This window comes from Zootoca vivipara, chromosome 5, assembly GCF_963506605.1.
Source record: "Zootoca vivipara chromosome 5, rZooViv1.1, whole genome shotgun sequence".
Classification (NCBI taxonomy): Eukaryota; Metazoa; Chordata; class Lepidosauria; order Squamata; family Lacertidae; genus Zootoca; species Zootoca vivipara.
In genome coordinates this window covers 77846194-77863530 of record NC_083280.1, presented here as the reverse complement: position 1 = coordinate 77863530, position 17337 = coordinate 77846194, and the positions used below count along the sequence as shown (strand labels likewise).

Here is a 17337-nt window from a genome sequence, read left to right as displayed (position 1 = left end):
ATTTTACAACTTGCACAATTCAATTCATTTGCTTTATAATGTGATACCTGCCTATTACCTTCTGTTTTGTTCTGAATTGTGTCGTGTCCGGTATTGGGAAACAAGATTCCACCTTCTGGCCTCTTACCTAAATTAATCTGCTGAGTGAGGTTCATTACCATAATCTAGTTTTCCTCTAGAGAAACATGTACATGTAAAAATATAATAAGGAATGAAAAATATAAAGCATGTTGAGTCTGTGTTGTTCTTGTTCTATTTCAGGTTTAACCGAACTAACAAATTCTTTGTCGGGTTTCATGTTTATATTTTAAGGTACAGTATTGTCAGCTAACTGAACCAACCCCTTAACCCATGGCAATTATGGTGCTGGAGCATGAGCTCTATGCTGCCACATAATGCACAACCCTGCTGCTGAGCAGACAGCAGCCCCAACCTTGCCTTACTAGCAGAGTTGGGTGTGGTCTGCAATTCCAAATGATTCAGCTTTCTAAGAAACTTAACTCAGATTGAGTCGTCAGTATTTTCTAGTATACACATGCAAACCGTATAATTATACAAAGTCTGCACATGTCAAACTAAGAAGTTGCCACTGTTTCTGTGTATATACCCAGTTTATAACAGTTCCACAAAATCTCCCATGAAGAAACAGAAGTATGCAAAGATGAAACCTGGTTTTTGTTCACAGCAATGGTTTAATGGAAAGACTTAATCAGCATCAGGAAATATTGAACTGATGAAGAGAGCAATTTTAGGACTTGATATTTACCACACCTACCAGTTAAGACAGTAGGCTTGACCTCCATTTTCATTATTGATTTCAGGTCAACAGGTTTATTAAACATTCAAAAGCCACACATTTCCATAAAATGGCTCAAACTACTACTGCAATTAAAGGAGTGCACTGGTTAAAGACAGGTGACAATAACCCTTTTGCTACTGAAGGCCTAAGTTTATATAGTTTTCAGTAGTTTAGATCAGTCTAATCACACCAGTCAAAGAGCACTTTAAGATGATTTTTTGACAAAGATCAGAGCTTCTCAGAAATGCCTCAATATCCTGTGATACAAGGCAAGTGGTATTAAGGTTGTACTTAAGCAACATTTTCTTTACCCCAAACACCTAAAGCTACTTAATCTAAATGTATCAATAATAATAGTATAAAGTTAAGAAACGTGGAAGTTAAATTTGCATTAAATAGCAATGTGCTTTAAAATACCTAGACACCACTTGAATCCTGGTCAATTTCCACAACTTAAGGTTGGCACCAAGTTACTGGGAAGCTTCTGATCTGTTTGGCATAGGATCCATTCCAAGAAAATGAAACATTTTAACCACTTGGTATGAAGCTCTAAAACAATCATGGTTGCATAAGAGCAGGATCACTTTAAATATATTGGTCTAAAATGTCTAATATATTTACAACCAGGAGTTGTTTAAAATAAAGGATAGGTTTGCTAAATAAAATAAAAACTCCACTTTCATAGTTGGACTTTCCCTCCCTGGGGTCTAAGTTAGAGTTTACTTTTAAATCCTTTACTCAGCAATCATGGAACAGGAAGCAAGAGTCTTTTGTGCTGTGTATACTCCACATATAATCAGGAAGATATTTCAAAGCACTAACTTCCATGTGACCAGCCAGGGAAAGATCTTCATTTCATAGGCCCCTAGGATGCATAAAGTTGCTTCTTTGTGGTGCGCGTCAAATCCACAGCCCAAAGTTGGCACCCATATCTCAGCTACATACAGCTTTAAAGTGAAGTTTGGAAGAGGACATGAATCAGCCACATAAATGCAGTAGATTGCAGTCAGTACAAATGTGCGATGATCAGCAAAAAGGTAACTCTTCAAACAGTCCAGGTTTTTCACATCTAGAAATGCAATCCAGAATTGTTACATTAGAACAGAAGCTACACAAAATCCTTTTTTTTTTCAAATGCCCCTGTCTTACTAGATTCAATTACTGGAAACAATAATATTGCTGGAATTGTGCAACTACACCCATGATATTCTTGGAAGGTTAAACGCACTCTGTATCAGCAGATCCTGGTTGTGGGATACTGGTATGTACTTTGCAGTGTACATTCCTGAAGTAATTGACCTGGATAAGGGTTCATAGACCAGTGCAACAGTTAAGTCTATGCCTACACAATGCCATCATGTGCACATTAAACTTTCCCCTCTCTTCAAACATGCAATGTGGCTAACAAGATAAACCTATAGAAACTCCAGAGCAAGGAAATTCCCTCATCTGAAGGTCAACGTGGGCGAACTGTTACAGAGCAACTGAGTAGTGACACCCAACATTGCAGATTGTCATCACAAGGGAGAGTATCCAGTTTCGAGAATATGACCACCTCAGATTTCATCACAAAAATCTAAACTGTAGGTTGGCCAAATATACAACTTTAAAAACTAGTCCAAGCCGTGCTTAAAGATCAAAAGATCACAGGGCAAAATTATTGGGTTACAATAATGATTCATAGTTCAAGGAACCAGGGATGGTAATGTTTGATCCCTCAAGTTTTTAGGAACTTGGGCTGCTTGAAACCTTGGAGGTGAATAAACAGGCTTATCAAAGGAAAGGTGTTAAAGGCTCTTGCTAAAAATGAGATGGCAACTGAATGGTTACCTTTAGAGGATTCCGATATAGCCACTTCTCTCTCTCCCCATTCAGCTTCATGCATGCAAAGAGGTCACACACTGTAGGAAGGCCATAGTCCTGGAATAAAAGGCAGATTTCTCATTAAACTGCACCTAGTGTGGACCACCATGCTAATCCTGTATTTTTGAACAAGCAACAAGTGGTGCTAAAAAGATGCTAAGACTGCTCACCACAGACTTTTCAAGGAACTTGTAGGTGCTATTAAAAAATGTAATGCTAAAGGAGCCAGCAACAGTTAAGTGTTAATACATACATGTGCCTTCTTGCGTTGCAGCCATTTGTCTTCTGCAGGAGGCTGACTGGAAGAGTCTGTGTTCGCTGAAGACAACACCCAGCTGTTTACATTAAGAGGGAGGTGGAATGGTTCTAGAAGCTCCAGAAGAGAACTCTTGCAACTCAATTCTGCTTTCTCCCTGCTTGCTTTCTCCTCTGCACCCAATGCTATGGCCTCTGGCTTGGCTAGCCAGGCTGATATTGGGGTTTCAAGCAATTCTTTCAGTGGTTTTAGAATATCGGGACTGTCCTGTTCGGTTGCAGAAGGGACCGGTTCCTCCCCCAGCTGTTGAGAAGGATAGAGCCAGATGTTCAGGGGAGGCTTAGCTTCACTAGGCTCAGTGATGGAGTTAGGTGTCTGTCCTACTGGCACCCCATTTTTATCCTTGCCTTCCTTCCGAAGAAGCCACTTGCACAGAGCTTCCTTCTCACAGTTTCCATCGCACACACACTCTGAAAAGCTAGAACATGGCTCATTGGCTTTGCATACATCTTCGACTTTGAAAGAGGGCTGCATAAGCCAGGCATCATTGGTGGACGATTTCTTCCCTTCCAGGTGCTCACCGAGGCACCTGAGATTGCCAAGGTTTTCTATTTCTATACCCTTGGCCTGGATGCCACAACAATTGTTGCAGGAATCGGCTTTGGGGAGCCAATCACTGATATTGTATTCCTCCCTAAAGGGCTTAAACACACATTCCCACTTCTCCAAGGCATTCATGTTTTCCGATTCAGAAGGCGTAAGTAGCCAGTCGGAAAGATCCATCTCTTCTTGCTCCAGGAGCTCCAACTCATCTATCTTTTCAATGGAAAAAGAGGAACTAACTGTGGATGTGGAACTTTTGCGCCGGCGTGAATCCATTTTCTCAGGAGATCCTTCTTGTTGGTTCTGCAGGAGCCAATTCTCCAAGTTTCTCAGATTTCCCCAGGCTTGCTCCAAGTAACACATTTCGGGAGACTTTAAATCCTGACAAACAAAATTGATACCAAACATTAAAAACTTCCAGGAAGGAGTTCAGTTAACAAGATACCATTTGCACCTTGGTGTAATGCAGAAAATGTAAAATGAGACATCCCACCAGTTCTAAAACTTACTCTTTTCCAAGTACTGTAATCAATTAGAATACTTTACCTGATTGGTCTCTGGTGAATGCGTTTTCAAGAGCCAGTCTTCGTAGTTCTTGCTAGGAACATGTGGACCACAGCAAGCACTGTCCGGTTTACTTCCAAGAAGCCAGTCAGAGAGTGGGCACCCCACAGTTCCATAAGGAGACTTCTGCTAACATCACAACAGCAAACTTATTGTTACACATTCAATTCTGGTTAGAGGTCACCAGGAAAAAACTACCACCACCCAAAGGAACAACCAAACCATCATTGGAGCCTGACAGATTTATGAAGGGATTCTTTCAACATGTGAGCAGGAAACACTTTTGGAATCAGATTTGTTGTGAATTTGCACAGTATGCTCAGTTTAAACCTATTATAAAGTGCCCTAATTGGTGGGTCGTGGCATGATAGCTATTCACAGGAAATATATATACAGAGTTCTAAATATTGTAGCAACTCCCTACAGATGAAAGGCATGCTCACTTATGGTGCATGCAAAAGGTAATCACCCTGAGAAGTCAGAATCGGGGTGGGGCTGCTGTCCAGATCCTGAACTTCCTCCTGCTAGCAACTTTGACATGTGGGCACAGCCACCCACCATTGCCATGAGGTCAAACCACTTTTCAGGTAGTTTAGATTCAAACAGTGCCTGGACAAGCCCTGCTTTTGGCAGAAATCAGGAACTCTGGAGTTGTAGCCATTCCCAGCAAGGCTTCCATTTGGCACAAAGTTGGAAAGGCACTGAATGCAAGTCCCACTTGCTAAATGGCAATTTGAATTCTTTCTTTGCAGCCACTTCCTTTACCTGCTCCACATCTGATGTCAGATGTGGGGCATTGAGCATGTGCTGGAAGAGGTTCCCTGCTCCTGGACTGTAAGGTCAAAGCAAGCACACTTGGTCCTATACCTCTAATCAAGCCTTCTGTTAGTCTCTCAAGTCACAGAGACCACAATGAAATGCTAGTAGATATTTCTGTTCTGCTACTATCATGCAGAAAAATACTTTTAACTCTACCTGCTCAAGTTTGGCTGGCACAGGGCAGTTCTTCCCAGAAATCCATGGGGTGTAGTCTTCTTCATCATCAGAGGTTTGCTATTTTTAAATACACAGAACAAGTCAGAATTATGATAAACTTACTGGTTGTAACTTACTTCTTACAAAAGCTTGTCATTTTAAAACTCTGGAATTTTTCAAGTCAATAACATGTTGGAAACCACCAGAAAAAAAATTATACCAAAGCAGGAGAGTTTTAAAAGCAGTTCGGGGAGGGAGGATCAGCTGTCCAAAGTTTAAACTCCACAGAGAAAGCAGCATGCCCTTGCAGGAACTTATGCAGCCCTTCAGGATTGTAGCTACTGATTATAGGCTTCCAAGTAGCAGATACATAGAACAGATCCCACACCCTTGAGGAAATCCTCTACTCACCATTGTTGTGATTGAGCCAAAAGATGTGATGGCCTCACGAAGGAATGGCATATTCGCCTCAAAGTTCAGGGTGGAATTTTCTTCTGGTTGGAGAGTTAAATTGCCCAGTCTGTCAAAAGAGTAGGGTGGGGGGAAAAGAAAATATGCATCAAGTACCCAAGCAAACGATCATGAACATTATTTTCCATAGCCCCAAAATGAAGCCACTGTTCATTAGATAAAAAAGTTGAGCAGATCCTGCTGAAAACGAGGCCTTCGTGACCTCTTTTGAACAGTGCCAAGAATATTAGGCGTCTCAGGTTCTTACGAATTTGATCAACAAATCAAAACCAGGACACATACAGGTCACTCACTTTCCAAGGTCACAATTTTTAAATCTGTGGTTCAATATTTTCAAGACACATTAGGAAATTGGAAAATTCTATTTTGCAGGAAGATAAATTGTATGCAATCTCATACCACTGATAATGGTGTGAAACACACCTTGTAATTATAATAATTCTAAGCCTGGCAGTAAGATGAATTCAATAGATTTGCTTACCTCTCCAAACACACCGAAACTTGATTGGCAAGGTCGTTACTGTGAGGCTGCTCCAGCTGATGGATGAGGCAATTGAATTGTCCTAACAACTGTAAGAGACAAAGGACTATACGTGACTTCACTATGAACATCAAAAGCCAACTTCAGCAAGGCTCTCGTGCCAATCACAATTAGCACATACTCAAGGCTAAATTACTGTAGTTCTGAACCAAGAGTTTCAAGCATAAACTGAACTAAGTATACGGTTAGACCTTACCCAACAGAGTTGCTGGGCCTGCTGTTGCAAGGCCTCCTCTTTTAGCTGCTGAATGAGATCCACCTGCTCAAGCAACCAAACTTCACGACTGCGCAAGCATTCCAGGTGGCGGCTGATGCAGCTGTGAATTTGAGCTTTCACCTGCAAGATAAAAAATGCTGGATTCGGCCACTGTTCTTATGACAAGTTCTATCTAAGCCACAAGTGTCTGAAGTAGAATCAACCAGAGCCCATTTAATATCACTGTTATGCCAAGTTGTTTGTACTTCATGCAGTGGTGGGCCCCCATTTCAACGTGGAAAGTTTCAAGAGATAGCTAGCACACAACTGACCCTCCTCCAAGGCTCCCAACACTGCCACAAGATGCATTTATAGTATTCCTCCCTGGCATCGATGAGGAATTATGAAGTACTCAGGTATAGTAAAGCAGGAGGTGCTGCTACATATGTGATGCTTCAGTATACATGGAGCAGCATCAAGATGATAACCTCCAGAATAAGCTATGGGATTTTTTATTTATTTATTCCTGTTCCCCCAAATACCTCTCTCCAGTTGTCTTTAACTTGCTGTTCAGCCTTGACTACTCCAGCAATTGCTGTCTCCAAGTCCTTCTTAGCCTGAAGACACTTGACAAGGGGTTCCTTGCTGCTGGAGCTTGCACTTCTCTCTTGGGGTAGACTCATCCTTGACACTTCTAAAAAGAGAAACCAGGACTGGATTAGTGTTTGTTGGGTGGAAGCAGCAGCTGCATTATCCAGCTGGCTTCAGAGATGGCTTCTATCATCTTTGCACACTCCTGCCTTGCTCACAACGAGTTTAACTAATGCTCATGACCACAGATTATAAATTCAAGTTGTACATAAACTTCCCAAAAACTCTAAAAAATTCTTTCAGGCACCCATGATAGTAGCACACTCCTAGAGTCAAGTTACATGACCAACAAACTCAAATATGTTTTACAGGACTTCAGATTGTAATTGGATAGAATGTTTCAATAAATGTTTTTCCCCTATTAAAGCAAATCGCCTGCACTTTCCAGAACCCAGCAGGGACCATTTTTTCAATACTAGCCCCCTGTTCAATTCCACAAGGCCATATTCCTTGCCCCTTGAAGCATTTTTTGTTGTTGTTGTTCCATTTGGGTGATTAAAGCAGCAGTCCTACACTTACTTAGCAGTAAATTCCATTGTCTGCAATAGGCCATGCTTTTGAGGGAACATGCATATTGCACTCACCTTTTTATTTTTTAGCCCCATTACTTTTTTATTTTATTACATTTTCACCCCTCTTTTCTTCCACCATTGTACCCAAGATGACACAGATGTGGTTCCCAGCACACAGAACTAAAATTTAGTTCAGTTTAAGATGCCTCACAGACATGGGCATAGCCAAGGGGAGGCAGGGACCTGCCCCCCAATATCTTCTTTTTGGAGGGATTTTTACCCATGATCTCCCCTAAAAAGCTCAACAACTCCCCTCCCCCAACAAAAATCCTGGCCATGCTCACAGCCAGTCTATGATACTGGCATTCTTTCCAATGTAAATCCAGCGAAGAATTCAGACACCAGCTTTGAGAATAATAGGCGCTTGCCACTCAGCCAAGTTTTACTCAGTGAGTAGACTCACTGAGCTTAACGAGTGTGACTAAATTAGGTCCATTAATTTCAGTGGGCCTATTCCAAGTAAAACTTAGCTGAATACCACCTAATGTCTCCTCCCCGTTGTAGGATTCAAGCATCACTCTCTCACCCCCCCCCCGCCCTCCAACCTTGCTCCAAGAAGCAGATCAGCGAAGCAGACGTTGCCTGTAAAGAAACAAGACTTCTAGGCCCCTGCACCCCTTAGGAGTGTGGAAACGAGAAACAGCTTCTGTTAATATTAACCAGCACGCGAAATGAAACCAGGCAAGCTCGGCAGCCCGGTGCTACGCTTATTCCCCCGCTAAGATCCAGGGGGCTTGCTCGCGTGTGCAGTTTTCAGAGCCCTGCGCTTGTGTGTTTCCTGGCATCGGATCGGCCGGCCCTGTGCACATTCCTCCCGGAAGGGGCCTTTATCCCAATTGTGCATCCATACGACCATTTTGGCTGCCTTGGGCTGCCCCTTCGCTTCCCTCCTGCCCTGCAATCCTGCATACCTTATGCACCGGTCTCTCAGGTTTCTAGGGAGGACGAGGTCCGCTTCCTCCCGAGCCAGGGGCCGGCGCCTGCAGCACGAGATATCGCTATCAGCCCCGCGCAAGGCTGCTTTAAGGGCGCCTGCTTCCCAGAGCACATTCCGGGCCCGCCCCCGGCTCCTCCCCCGCTGCCTCCCTCCTCGCCCACGTGGCCAGAGCCGCCACAGCTGGGACGGAGCCTTGCACGTCTTAGCGGAGAGAGGGAGGGAGGGAGGAGGCTTGAAAACTGCCCAGCAACTCGCGGGGAGGGAGCCCAATCCGTCCTGCAGATCGGGGGCGAAAGGCCAAATGCAAATGGAACCGAGAGGCACGTAGACTTGTTCCAACGAGGGTGAAACCCGCCTCGTAAAAGAGGATCTGCCACTAGGCGCATGCATGCCTTTATAGATTTACGATTAATAATAATAATAATATTTGTATAGCGCCCTATACCCGCAGGTCTCAGGGTGGTTCACAGGCCCATCCCTAAGATGATTTGGGTGCAGCCAGAGCTATTGCCATATTCCAACGCTCCCATGTGGAACCTAAGGCTTGGTTTAGGGGTTATTATGCATGTTTCCTTTTATTTATAGTGTACATTGCTTCTGCACAGTGTTTGAAATATGAGAGCCAGCAAAGTGTGCAGAGACGGCCAGCGCACCTGAGCCTGAGGAGATCCTGCATGAGAGTAGGGCCACAATGGCCACTGTTTGAAAATGATGCGGAAAACATTTCCCGCAAGCATGTCAAATATAGCCACATTGGTTCTCCAGTAGAGATTCACACATTTGTTCACGTGCCCCTTTTTAAATAATTAAAAATTCATGCATAAAAGTGTGTCTTCAAACTACATTGCTGGCCAAAGGAAGATATGGCCTTACATCTATGAATGTCCGAAATGTGAAGTAGTGCTTGCATACGGGTGCTATAAACAGGATTATCTATGATGATGTTTAATGCAAAGGTAAAAAAATTCAAAGATAGCAGATGCCATCTTTTGGAAGCTTAGAAGGATACTGGTTTCAGTGTTAGAACTTTAGAAATGGCATATGAGGAAAGAGAAAAGTCTTAACATACTGTTATAAGAATTATATGGGCTCTTGGATACCCCATAAGGGAAAAAGAAAAAGAGCAGATTTTGTTTACAATAGCTAAAGACTACTTACTGCACACACATGCCTTCAACATACTGGAAGGTTATCCACTAAAGAGAGAGAGACACAGAAATGTGGCATTCTTAATTCGGTTTCAATCTTGAGACTAGCAAAAGGTGTGCATTAAAAGAGGCCTGTTTCTTCAAGCCTTTGTTATGCCGAGCGCTTCCACGGCAGCCCCTCCAAAATGCAACCACTGGCCTGATCCTATATGCACATTTGAAAGGCACACAGAACACATGCTTTGCACACATGTAGAAAGTGCCATGTTCAAGCCCCAATTGAAAGGATCTCAGGAAGCAGGATTAAGAAATATTTCTGCAGGCAGCCACTTTCAGAAAAGCCGGTATTGGCTAAGGGGGTGGGGTGTTGAGGTGCATCAGTTGCTGTTGGGACTATAACTTGCACACACACACACACACACCAACCATTAGCCAGCTTGGCAGGGAGGGGCTGATGGGAATTGAAGTCCAAGTGTCTAGGTTTCCAAACACAAGTTTCCTTCTACTGAGCTAGAAGGTCCACCTCGGTATGAGGCATCTTTAAATGTTGCAAGAGAACATGCATAGGATTAGGTGTCAAAACCAGCCTGGTAAGTGTGGCTATTAGAATTAACACCCAAGGACCAATGATACAAAATCACATAGGGTGGAGAGCTTTCTGTTCAGCCTTCTGTTCATACCCCTTCCTATTGCTTTATTTATTTTACTGCAGCAATCTTAGACCAGGATATTGCCTTTAAATCAAATGATCAAATGAAACAAATTAAAATGTTAAGCCAATTAAGGCTGCAGATAACATATTTTTGTAAGTTTGCCTGCTAAGCATTTGTGGGACAAACTACAAGAAGTTTTGTCAAATGTAGTCCTTATTACTCATAATCAGCATTTAAATAAACCTGCATTACTCAAGAATGATTTTTTAAATTGCTTACAAGATGACAGTCCTCCTTGCCTGCTTAATGCAGGTGTTCAGTTAGATCATTCTAGGTTTATTTTGTTTTGCCTGAAGAATGATACTAATAATATCCATCTGCCAGTTTAAACCACAAAATGTTGCAATATATCCCACGGTTATGCCCTACCTGACAAAGCTTACATAATTCAAGCACAGACATGTGTATAATGGAATTATTGCTTGTTTGGTACTACTTAAAAAACAAAATGTGTGTTTTTGGTAAGCAGCCTTGCAGATTAGGTGTTCCAGTTGTTTGCCCTAAATCAAACCATTGTATGTGCAGTAAACTTAAAAATCCATCCATGCACCCCAGTCCTGTACATACTTTCCCCCAAAGTGTGCAGTGGGGTCTCTTCTGAAGTTGGCATAGAACTGAAGCCTTAATGTACGGTAACTTTATGTTCCAAGCATTATCACCAGGTCTGAACCCATCATTATAACCCAGAGTAGGAGCTTAGAGCTGATTCACATAAACATTTACATCACTTCAATCAGCAGTTGGATGGCCATCTGTCATGTATGATTTAGTTGAGATTCCTGCGCTGCAAGGGGTTGGATTACCTTCAAGGTCCCAACTCTACAATGCTATGATCTCACTGGCACCTGAGACCTGTGGGTATAGGGTGGTATAATAATAATAATAATAATAATAATAATAATGTGGCAGCATGTTCACACATATCACAAGCAGCATGCAGACTTTAATAATAGGAATTACCTACTTATCAGGACAAGGTTACCCCAGCCACCTCTCCCAAGTTTCTCCTATTCTAGGGTGGCCATACATTCAGAATTCCCAGACATAGCTAGAGTACGGCAGTCAGAAACAGTACCCGGGCGGAAATAGCTTGAGTGTCATATCTGGACACATAGCAACCCATGCCAGAAGTCTATGTTTTGCCAAATTTTCTTTAAAATAGCTCAACAACTTTTGTGTCCAAATTTTCACCTTTTGAAATATGGCAACCATATCTATTCCAAAACACCTCCCACATATCTAATCTACCTTGCCTTCTGAAATGTATCCTAACTCCAGAAAGACTTACTGTACTGTATCTTGCTTCATTCTGCTACTTTGCTGCAACTGCTAAAGTCTGCCCCTTCCATGGGATTACATTTGTGTAAAAGATGCATCCGTTACCTCTTAAATATCATATGCTGCCACACAGGAATTTGAAGGCAATCTCCCAATCTGTTCAAGTTTTTATAACTTGCTAGCCACAGCAGTCAACAAACTATAGATCCTGTAAGTCACGAGACTTCCACAAAAGCTCAAGGATTGTTAATGATTGTAGGACCAAGACACAGGAAGAAGAAGCTGTGTTACATATGCACTATGCAGCCAAAATGGGTCAGGATGTTCCGAAAAGCAACATGTTATGTTATCAACTCATTGTGCCAAAGACTGAGAGCAGATGCATAGGTGCAAGTTAGTTCAAACAACCCTCTATAAGGGAACTAGAAGATATTTTAGGTTCATTACAAGAGGAACTGCAACTCTTGCAACACTGTGTTCCTGCTTCACAGAATATATCATTTCTAAAGTAGGTTGTGGAAAGAAGCACTTATTACCAATACCATAGACCTCCCCCACTCCTATATTCTGGCACTGTTATGTCAGAGAACCTAAATTTCCAGCATAGCTGAGTCCTCCTCTTCCCATCTACATGAGCACAAATAATTAACCAAGTAGCTGCATACAACCACAAGGAATACTGTATGGATACAACTGCTTTACATGCACCATTAAGTATCTCTGTATCAGATATTCCAGCAGCAACATCATTTTACTAAACCTAATTAATGCTCTGTTCGCTTGAAACTAAAACCAAACACTTCTTCCCATATAACTCTTTCCTGCCCAGCTCCTTAAAAACAAAGAGCACAAGGCAAATAAAAACTATGGGTGGAATCCAACTTTGTGAGCTTCGACTGCCCCTCACGCAGTCTGGAGGATCCTCATGCAAAGACTCGTAGTGTTCATGAGGGGCTGGAGGAAGGAGGGGAAAGGAAAGACCAAGCCAACTTACCCACACATACCGTATTTATGTCAAGTCACTTGGGGCCTAGAAGGAAATGGGGGAACTGCCTAGTGAACCTTATAGTCAAGAGGCTGTTTACAAGCTAAAGACATTCCCTGCTCCATACAACTTGCACACACCAGACAAAGCCTATCAAAGCAAAATGAAGTTAACACTGACATTCTTGACAACTGTGTGTCCTAACACAGATAGTATTTTCTAAGGTTGTAACTAGGAACTGGAGTGCAATACATGCATGGGGTTATATATTTACTGTGTGTGCAACAATGAGAGGGAGGGCACATTCGAAATACAATGTGAAGTGAAATAAACACAACCACTTCATGTTACCTGATGCTCCTCTAGGATTATTTTAATAGAAGCATAATCCTCTGTGTGGTTTTCCAACAAATCATTTTGAAGGGACTGCAAATCCAATCCCACCTTCAAAACATGTGGTGCCTGAAAGGTTTTGTGGTCACATTCTTCGCATGCTCATAAACACAAGATTATATTCTTACAGAATCATCAAGTCACCTACTTTATGACTTGCCAGTTTTCCATTGTCTATGTGTTTCCATTAAAAAGAGACCAAAGGAAAACAACAACTTTGTTCTATTTTGACTACCTTTCCTCTTAATCCAATACAAGAGAGAAAAACATAAAACACACGCAAATAAAAGCTGCAGCATAAAGCCTCAGGAATTTCCCCTAAAAACCCAGAGGCTTCAACAAAAAGCCACTTGCCCATGTCTCAACAACAGGACTCAACTTTTAATAAACATATATCACTGAAACCAAGTATACTTCCTTTTACCCCCAACACAGAACATTGGTGGGAAGAAACAAGACATGTTGAAGATTAATTGGTTCTTGAATTATAGATGTATGTTCTTGTTGTTTCACAAGAAACTAAATCTGCTGGAGCATATATTTTTAAGATGCAAATTCTGAAAGGTGTAGTAAGTGGCCTTTATACCAAGACCAAGAACCAGACTAATAAATGTATGCACCCATTTTCTACACACATAACGTCCAGCATTATGACAAAGACTAGTCCCAATTCTAGCTTTTAGCAGAATAATAGGCAATAGAGAAGGCTGCTGCTAGAAATAATTACTCCTAACTGCTGTGCAAGTGAAGCTTCCTGAGATGCACACAGGCCATTACCCTGTTTCTCATATTTTAAGACATACCCATAAAATAAGCCATAGCAGGATTTTTAAGCATTCAAGGAATATAAGCCATACCCCGAAAATAAGACATAGTGATAGGCGTAGCAGCAATGCCGGCCACGGCAGAAGGAGGAGGAAAAAAATAAGACATCCCTTGAAAATAAGCCATAGTGTGTTTTTTTGAGGAAAAAATAAATATAAGACATGTCTTATAATATGAGAAACACGGTATGTCATCACTAAGGCGGACCTGGGATTTCATAAGTTCCTTTCCTAAATTTCCTTTACCGTGATACCAGGCAGGGTGAGAAAAGTATTAAGCAGAGATGAATGTAAATGTTGTTTCGCTTAAATAGCATTCTCTCCCTTTTCAAAGCCCAAGATAATTTTATATCCCACAACTCCATTTCCCTCTAGCTTTCAGCATGCAGAGCAGACACTTAATCTCAAACATTTAAATAGCTCTTGCTGTCATGCAGTTCTACATTCTTGCTTCTTAGCAGGGGCTGAAAGTTCTCCCTGTGCCCCACAACCCCAACTTTAGTGATAAACATAGTATATTATTATTATTTATACTCCACCCATCTGGCAGGGTATACAGCCCTACTGTATCTACCATGGCACTCACATCTGCAACCAAATTATTTTGAGAATATCAGAAGACAAGAATTGCACCAGCCAGTGTAACCTCAAAGCTTTCAGTAATGCACTTTGTCCAGAGAGACTGGTGCTGGAATCATACCACGCAAGGAATTGCAAGGTGTGGCTGCACCTGCCAGGGAAGTTCTGGCCCTTTTGACAGGCAACCCCACCCACTCCATAACAACCGTACTAGAAAACAATTGCACTGTGTAGCAACTTTTCCCTATCCACATCAGCTACAGCTTGCCACCACTGCCTCTTAATTCTTAATATAAGTAACCAACCAGAGAAACACTTAACTCTGGCCTGATCATGTCCAATGTTTGGATTTATATATAAAAAGCAGAGGTCATGATTCCACCCTTCCCATGTGGTACAGGGCATCATAATTCCAATTTTGCTGATGTGGTGAGGCTAGACTGAGGGATAAGGATAGCTGTATATTCAAAATCATGTACTGAGGTGGGCTGAAGGTAGATTGAGATCTGGGCAATTTATGGTAGACTTGCAAGAGTTTGACTCTCAGGTTATTTAACGACAGCAGCAGCAAAGCTCCCACCTCATCCTCAATTAGATGGCTAAAATGAAGAAAACCAGGTGGAGATTGCTATGCACCCACTTCTGCCACTGAAAAGCAACAGGCTTGTCATCCCTGAATTCTAAATATATAATTTCCCATCCTGTCCCCCCACAATGTTCCAGTTGCTGGATCAAGCAAAAACAACAACAAAGGAAATCCTGTAATACGTAAGTCCGCCCAGCATTATTTAAGAGCATCAATACTGTGTAGCCAATTTATGAATCCAGACCTTCTCGCAGGAACCAGCAGCCAGGAGACCCAGGTTCAAATCCCCCACTTGGGTCATGAAACTCACTGGGTGGTCTTTGGCCACTTGCTGCCTCTCTGCCTAGCCTACCTCACAGGGTTGTTGTCAGTGCTTTTTAAAGGAAAAATGGTACTGGTAGTCACCATGAAGTTGTTACAGTAAGTGCCACACTTTTAAGATGATTTGTGGGGGAAGGTGCCAGTACTGCGTGCCCCTGAGTACCCCCAGAAAAAGCACCCCCATAGTTGTGGGGGTTAAATGAGAAGAATTTAATTTTATTTATTTATTTATTGAATTTATACAGCATTCTATACCCAGAGGTCTCAGAGCGGTTCACATTAAAGATCACAATATACGTATAAAACAATAACTCAATAACTCAATTCCCCAGAATGGGGAAGCTCCGTGCACTTTGAGCTGCTTGGGCTACGAATGCGATCGATAAATGGCATAAATAAACAGGTGAGAATGTGAGCCACCCTCGCTCACGTGTCCCCAACGACACCCAAAACATTAATTTTTTATTTTTTTAGGCAGGGGGAGGGGCTTACATTCAACCCCCAACCGCAGAAATACCAGAAATTTTCAGCATAAGGAAGCAACACAGGGCCTAAGAGTTACATTTCACGGTGAACGCCAGGAAAGATTGACACGCGTTGGACTCTTCCCACGTGCCGTTACGTTACCGTTACGTTACTGGGACGGAAAGCGGAGGGAAATATAGGTCAAGGCGAGCCTCTTCCCCCGCCCCCCCCCACCTCCCTCAACAACCTCATGCCGGACAGCGGCCGAGGCCCTTCCTCCCAACCTGCGGCTTCCACCTTCTGACTCACCGAGCAACCTGCAGGCAGCGGCCGGCGCAAAGGCGAAAATCCCCGACGAAGCGACTTTCCCCTCAAGGAGCTCAGGCCGGAAAAGAGAGTTCGCGGGGTGGAGCGGGGGCAAGATATCGCGAGATTTCCGCAGAGGCCCGGCGCCTTCGGGTGACGGTATTCGACCGCCCCCTCCCGTTGGTTAGCGGCACCAACGGAAGCGCCCTGGAGGCATGCGCACTCGAGCCTTCAGAAGTCGCTGCCCGGACTAAATTGTGGGCGACGTCGCTTCCACCTCTTTACGTAATGCGCGCTGGGAGGAGGGAAATAGCTCGTAGCTCAAAGAAATAGCCAGGGAGGTTGTTTGGTTCAAGGTTTTCCCCTTGGCCTTGGGCTTACTAAGCTTTTTTTTAAAAAAAAAGTGTCGTGTAGGGGTTATTATTATTTGTTATTATATTATGTGCTTTGCGTTGGAAACCGCCCTGTGGCCTTTGGATGAAGGGCGGTATACAAATTAAGCAATAAAAAAGCAAACGAAAAAGCTTTGCTAAGAGCTTGTAGATTGAATTAAATGACAGTTATACAGTGTCGGAAAAACAAGCTTGCATTTACTCACCATTGCCATATGTCTCAACGCTGCTTTTTTTATAATAATTTTCATTAATTTTCAATTTCAATCCAATAATAGCTTCATTATAACAATACCAAATTAGAATACAATTACTAATACCAATTGTTCAAATACCGAATTACAGTATGTATATAATTTAGGTGGCCTCCCGCGTGCTAGAATTGATGGTTTGATGATTTTCTTGATCATCCAAAATCTTACTAATTGGGGGGGAAAGATCCCAAATACATGGAAAGAGGCATACATAACATTGATCCCAAAGCCGGATACGGATGGCTTAGAAGTCAAAAATTATAGACCAATCTCATTATTGAATAATGATTACAAACTCTTTGCAGATATAATGTCCAAGAGATTGAAAGAAGTTTTAAATCAAATAATACATAAGGATCAGGCTGGTTTTCTTCCTGGTAGACAGTTAAAGGATAATGTAAGACACATTATCTTGGAGACCAAGATAGATAAACCAGCTGTCTTGATGTTTGTAGATGCTGAGAAAGCTTTTGACAATATATCTTGGCAATTCATGAAGAGGAATTTGGAATCAATGGTTGGGAAGAATACATTCGTGAATGGGATCGAGGCGATTTATTCAGAGCAAAAGGCAAGATTGATAATTAATAATACCCTAACAGAATATTTTGAAATCACAAAAGGAACTAGACAGGGCTGCCCTTTATCACCGTTATTGTTCATCA

General features: G+C 42.3%; 1 protein-coding gene across 3 annotated transcripts; it reads right to left on the bottom strand.

Annotated features, from left to right (window-relative positions):
- Positions 1–669: 669 nt before the first annotated feature.
- On the bottom strand, positions 670–16153 carry NCOA4 (nuclear receptor coactivator 4). Of its 3 annotated transcripts, none has more exons than XM_035137611.2 (10): positions 16030–16153; positions 6811–6962; positions 6269–6409; positions 6013–6101; positions 5472–5580; positions 5061–5138; positions 4068–4214; positions 2916–3902; positions 2630–2719; positions 670–1868 (listed from the first exon to the last, which is right to left on the bottom strand). In XM_035137611.2, the coding sequence occupies exons 2-10, from the start codon at positions 6949–6951 to the stop codon at positions 1863–1865; spliced, it is 1788 nt and encodes a 595-aa protein (XP_034993502.1). In that variant the 5' UTR covers positions 6952–6962; positions 16030–16153; the 3' UTR covers positions 670–1862. The 3 variants fall into 3 exon arrangements, with proteins under 3 accessions (XP_034993502.1, XP_034993503.1, XP_060130972.1); XM_035137612.2 differs by lacking the exon at positions 16030–16153 and adding an exon at positions 8403–8561; XM_060274989.1 differs by lacking the exon at positions 16030–16153 and adding an exon at positions 8403–8561 and having other exon boundaries at positions 4068–4211.
- Between the last annotated feature and the right edge of the window lie 1184 nt (positions 16154–17337).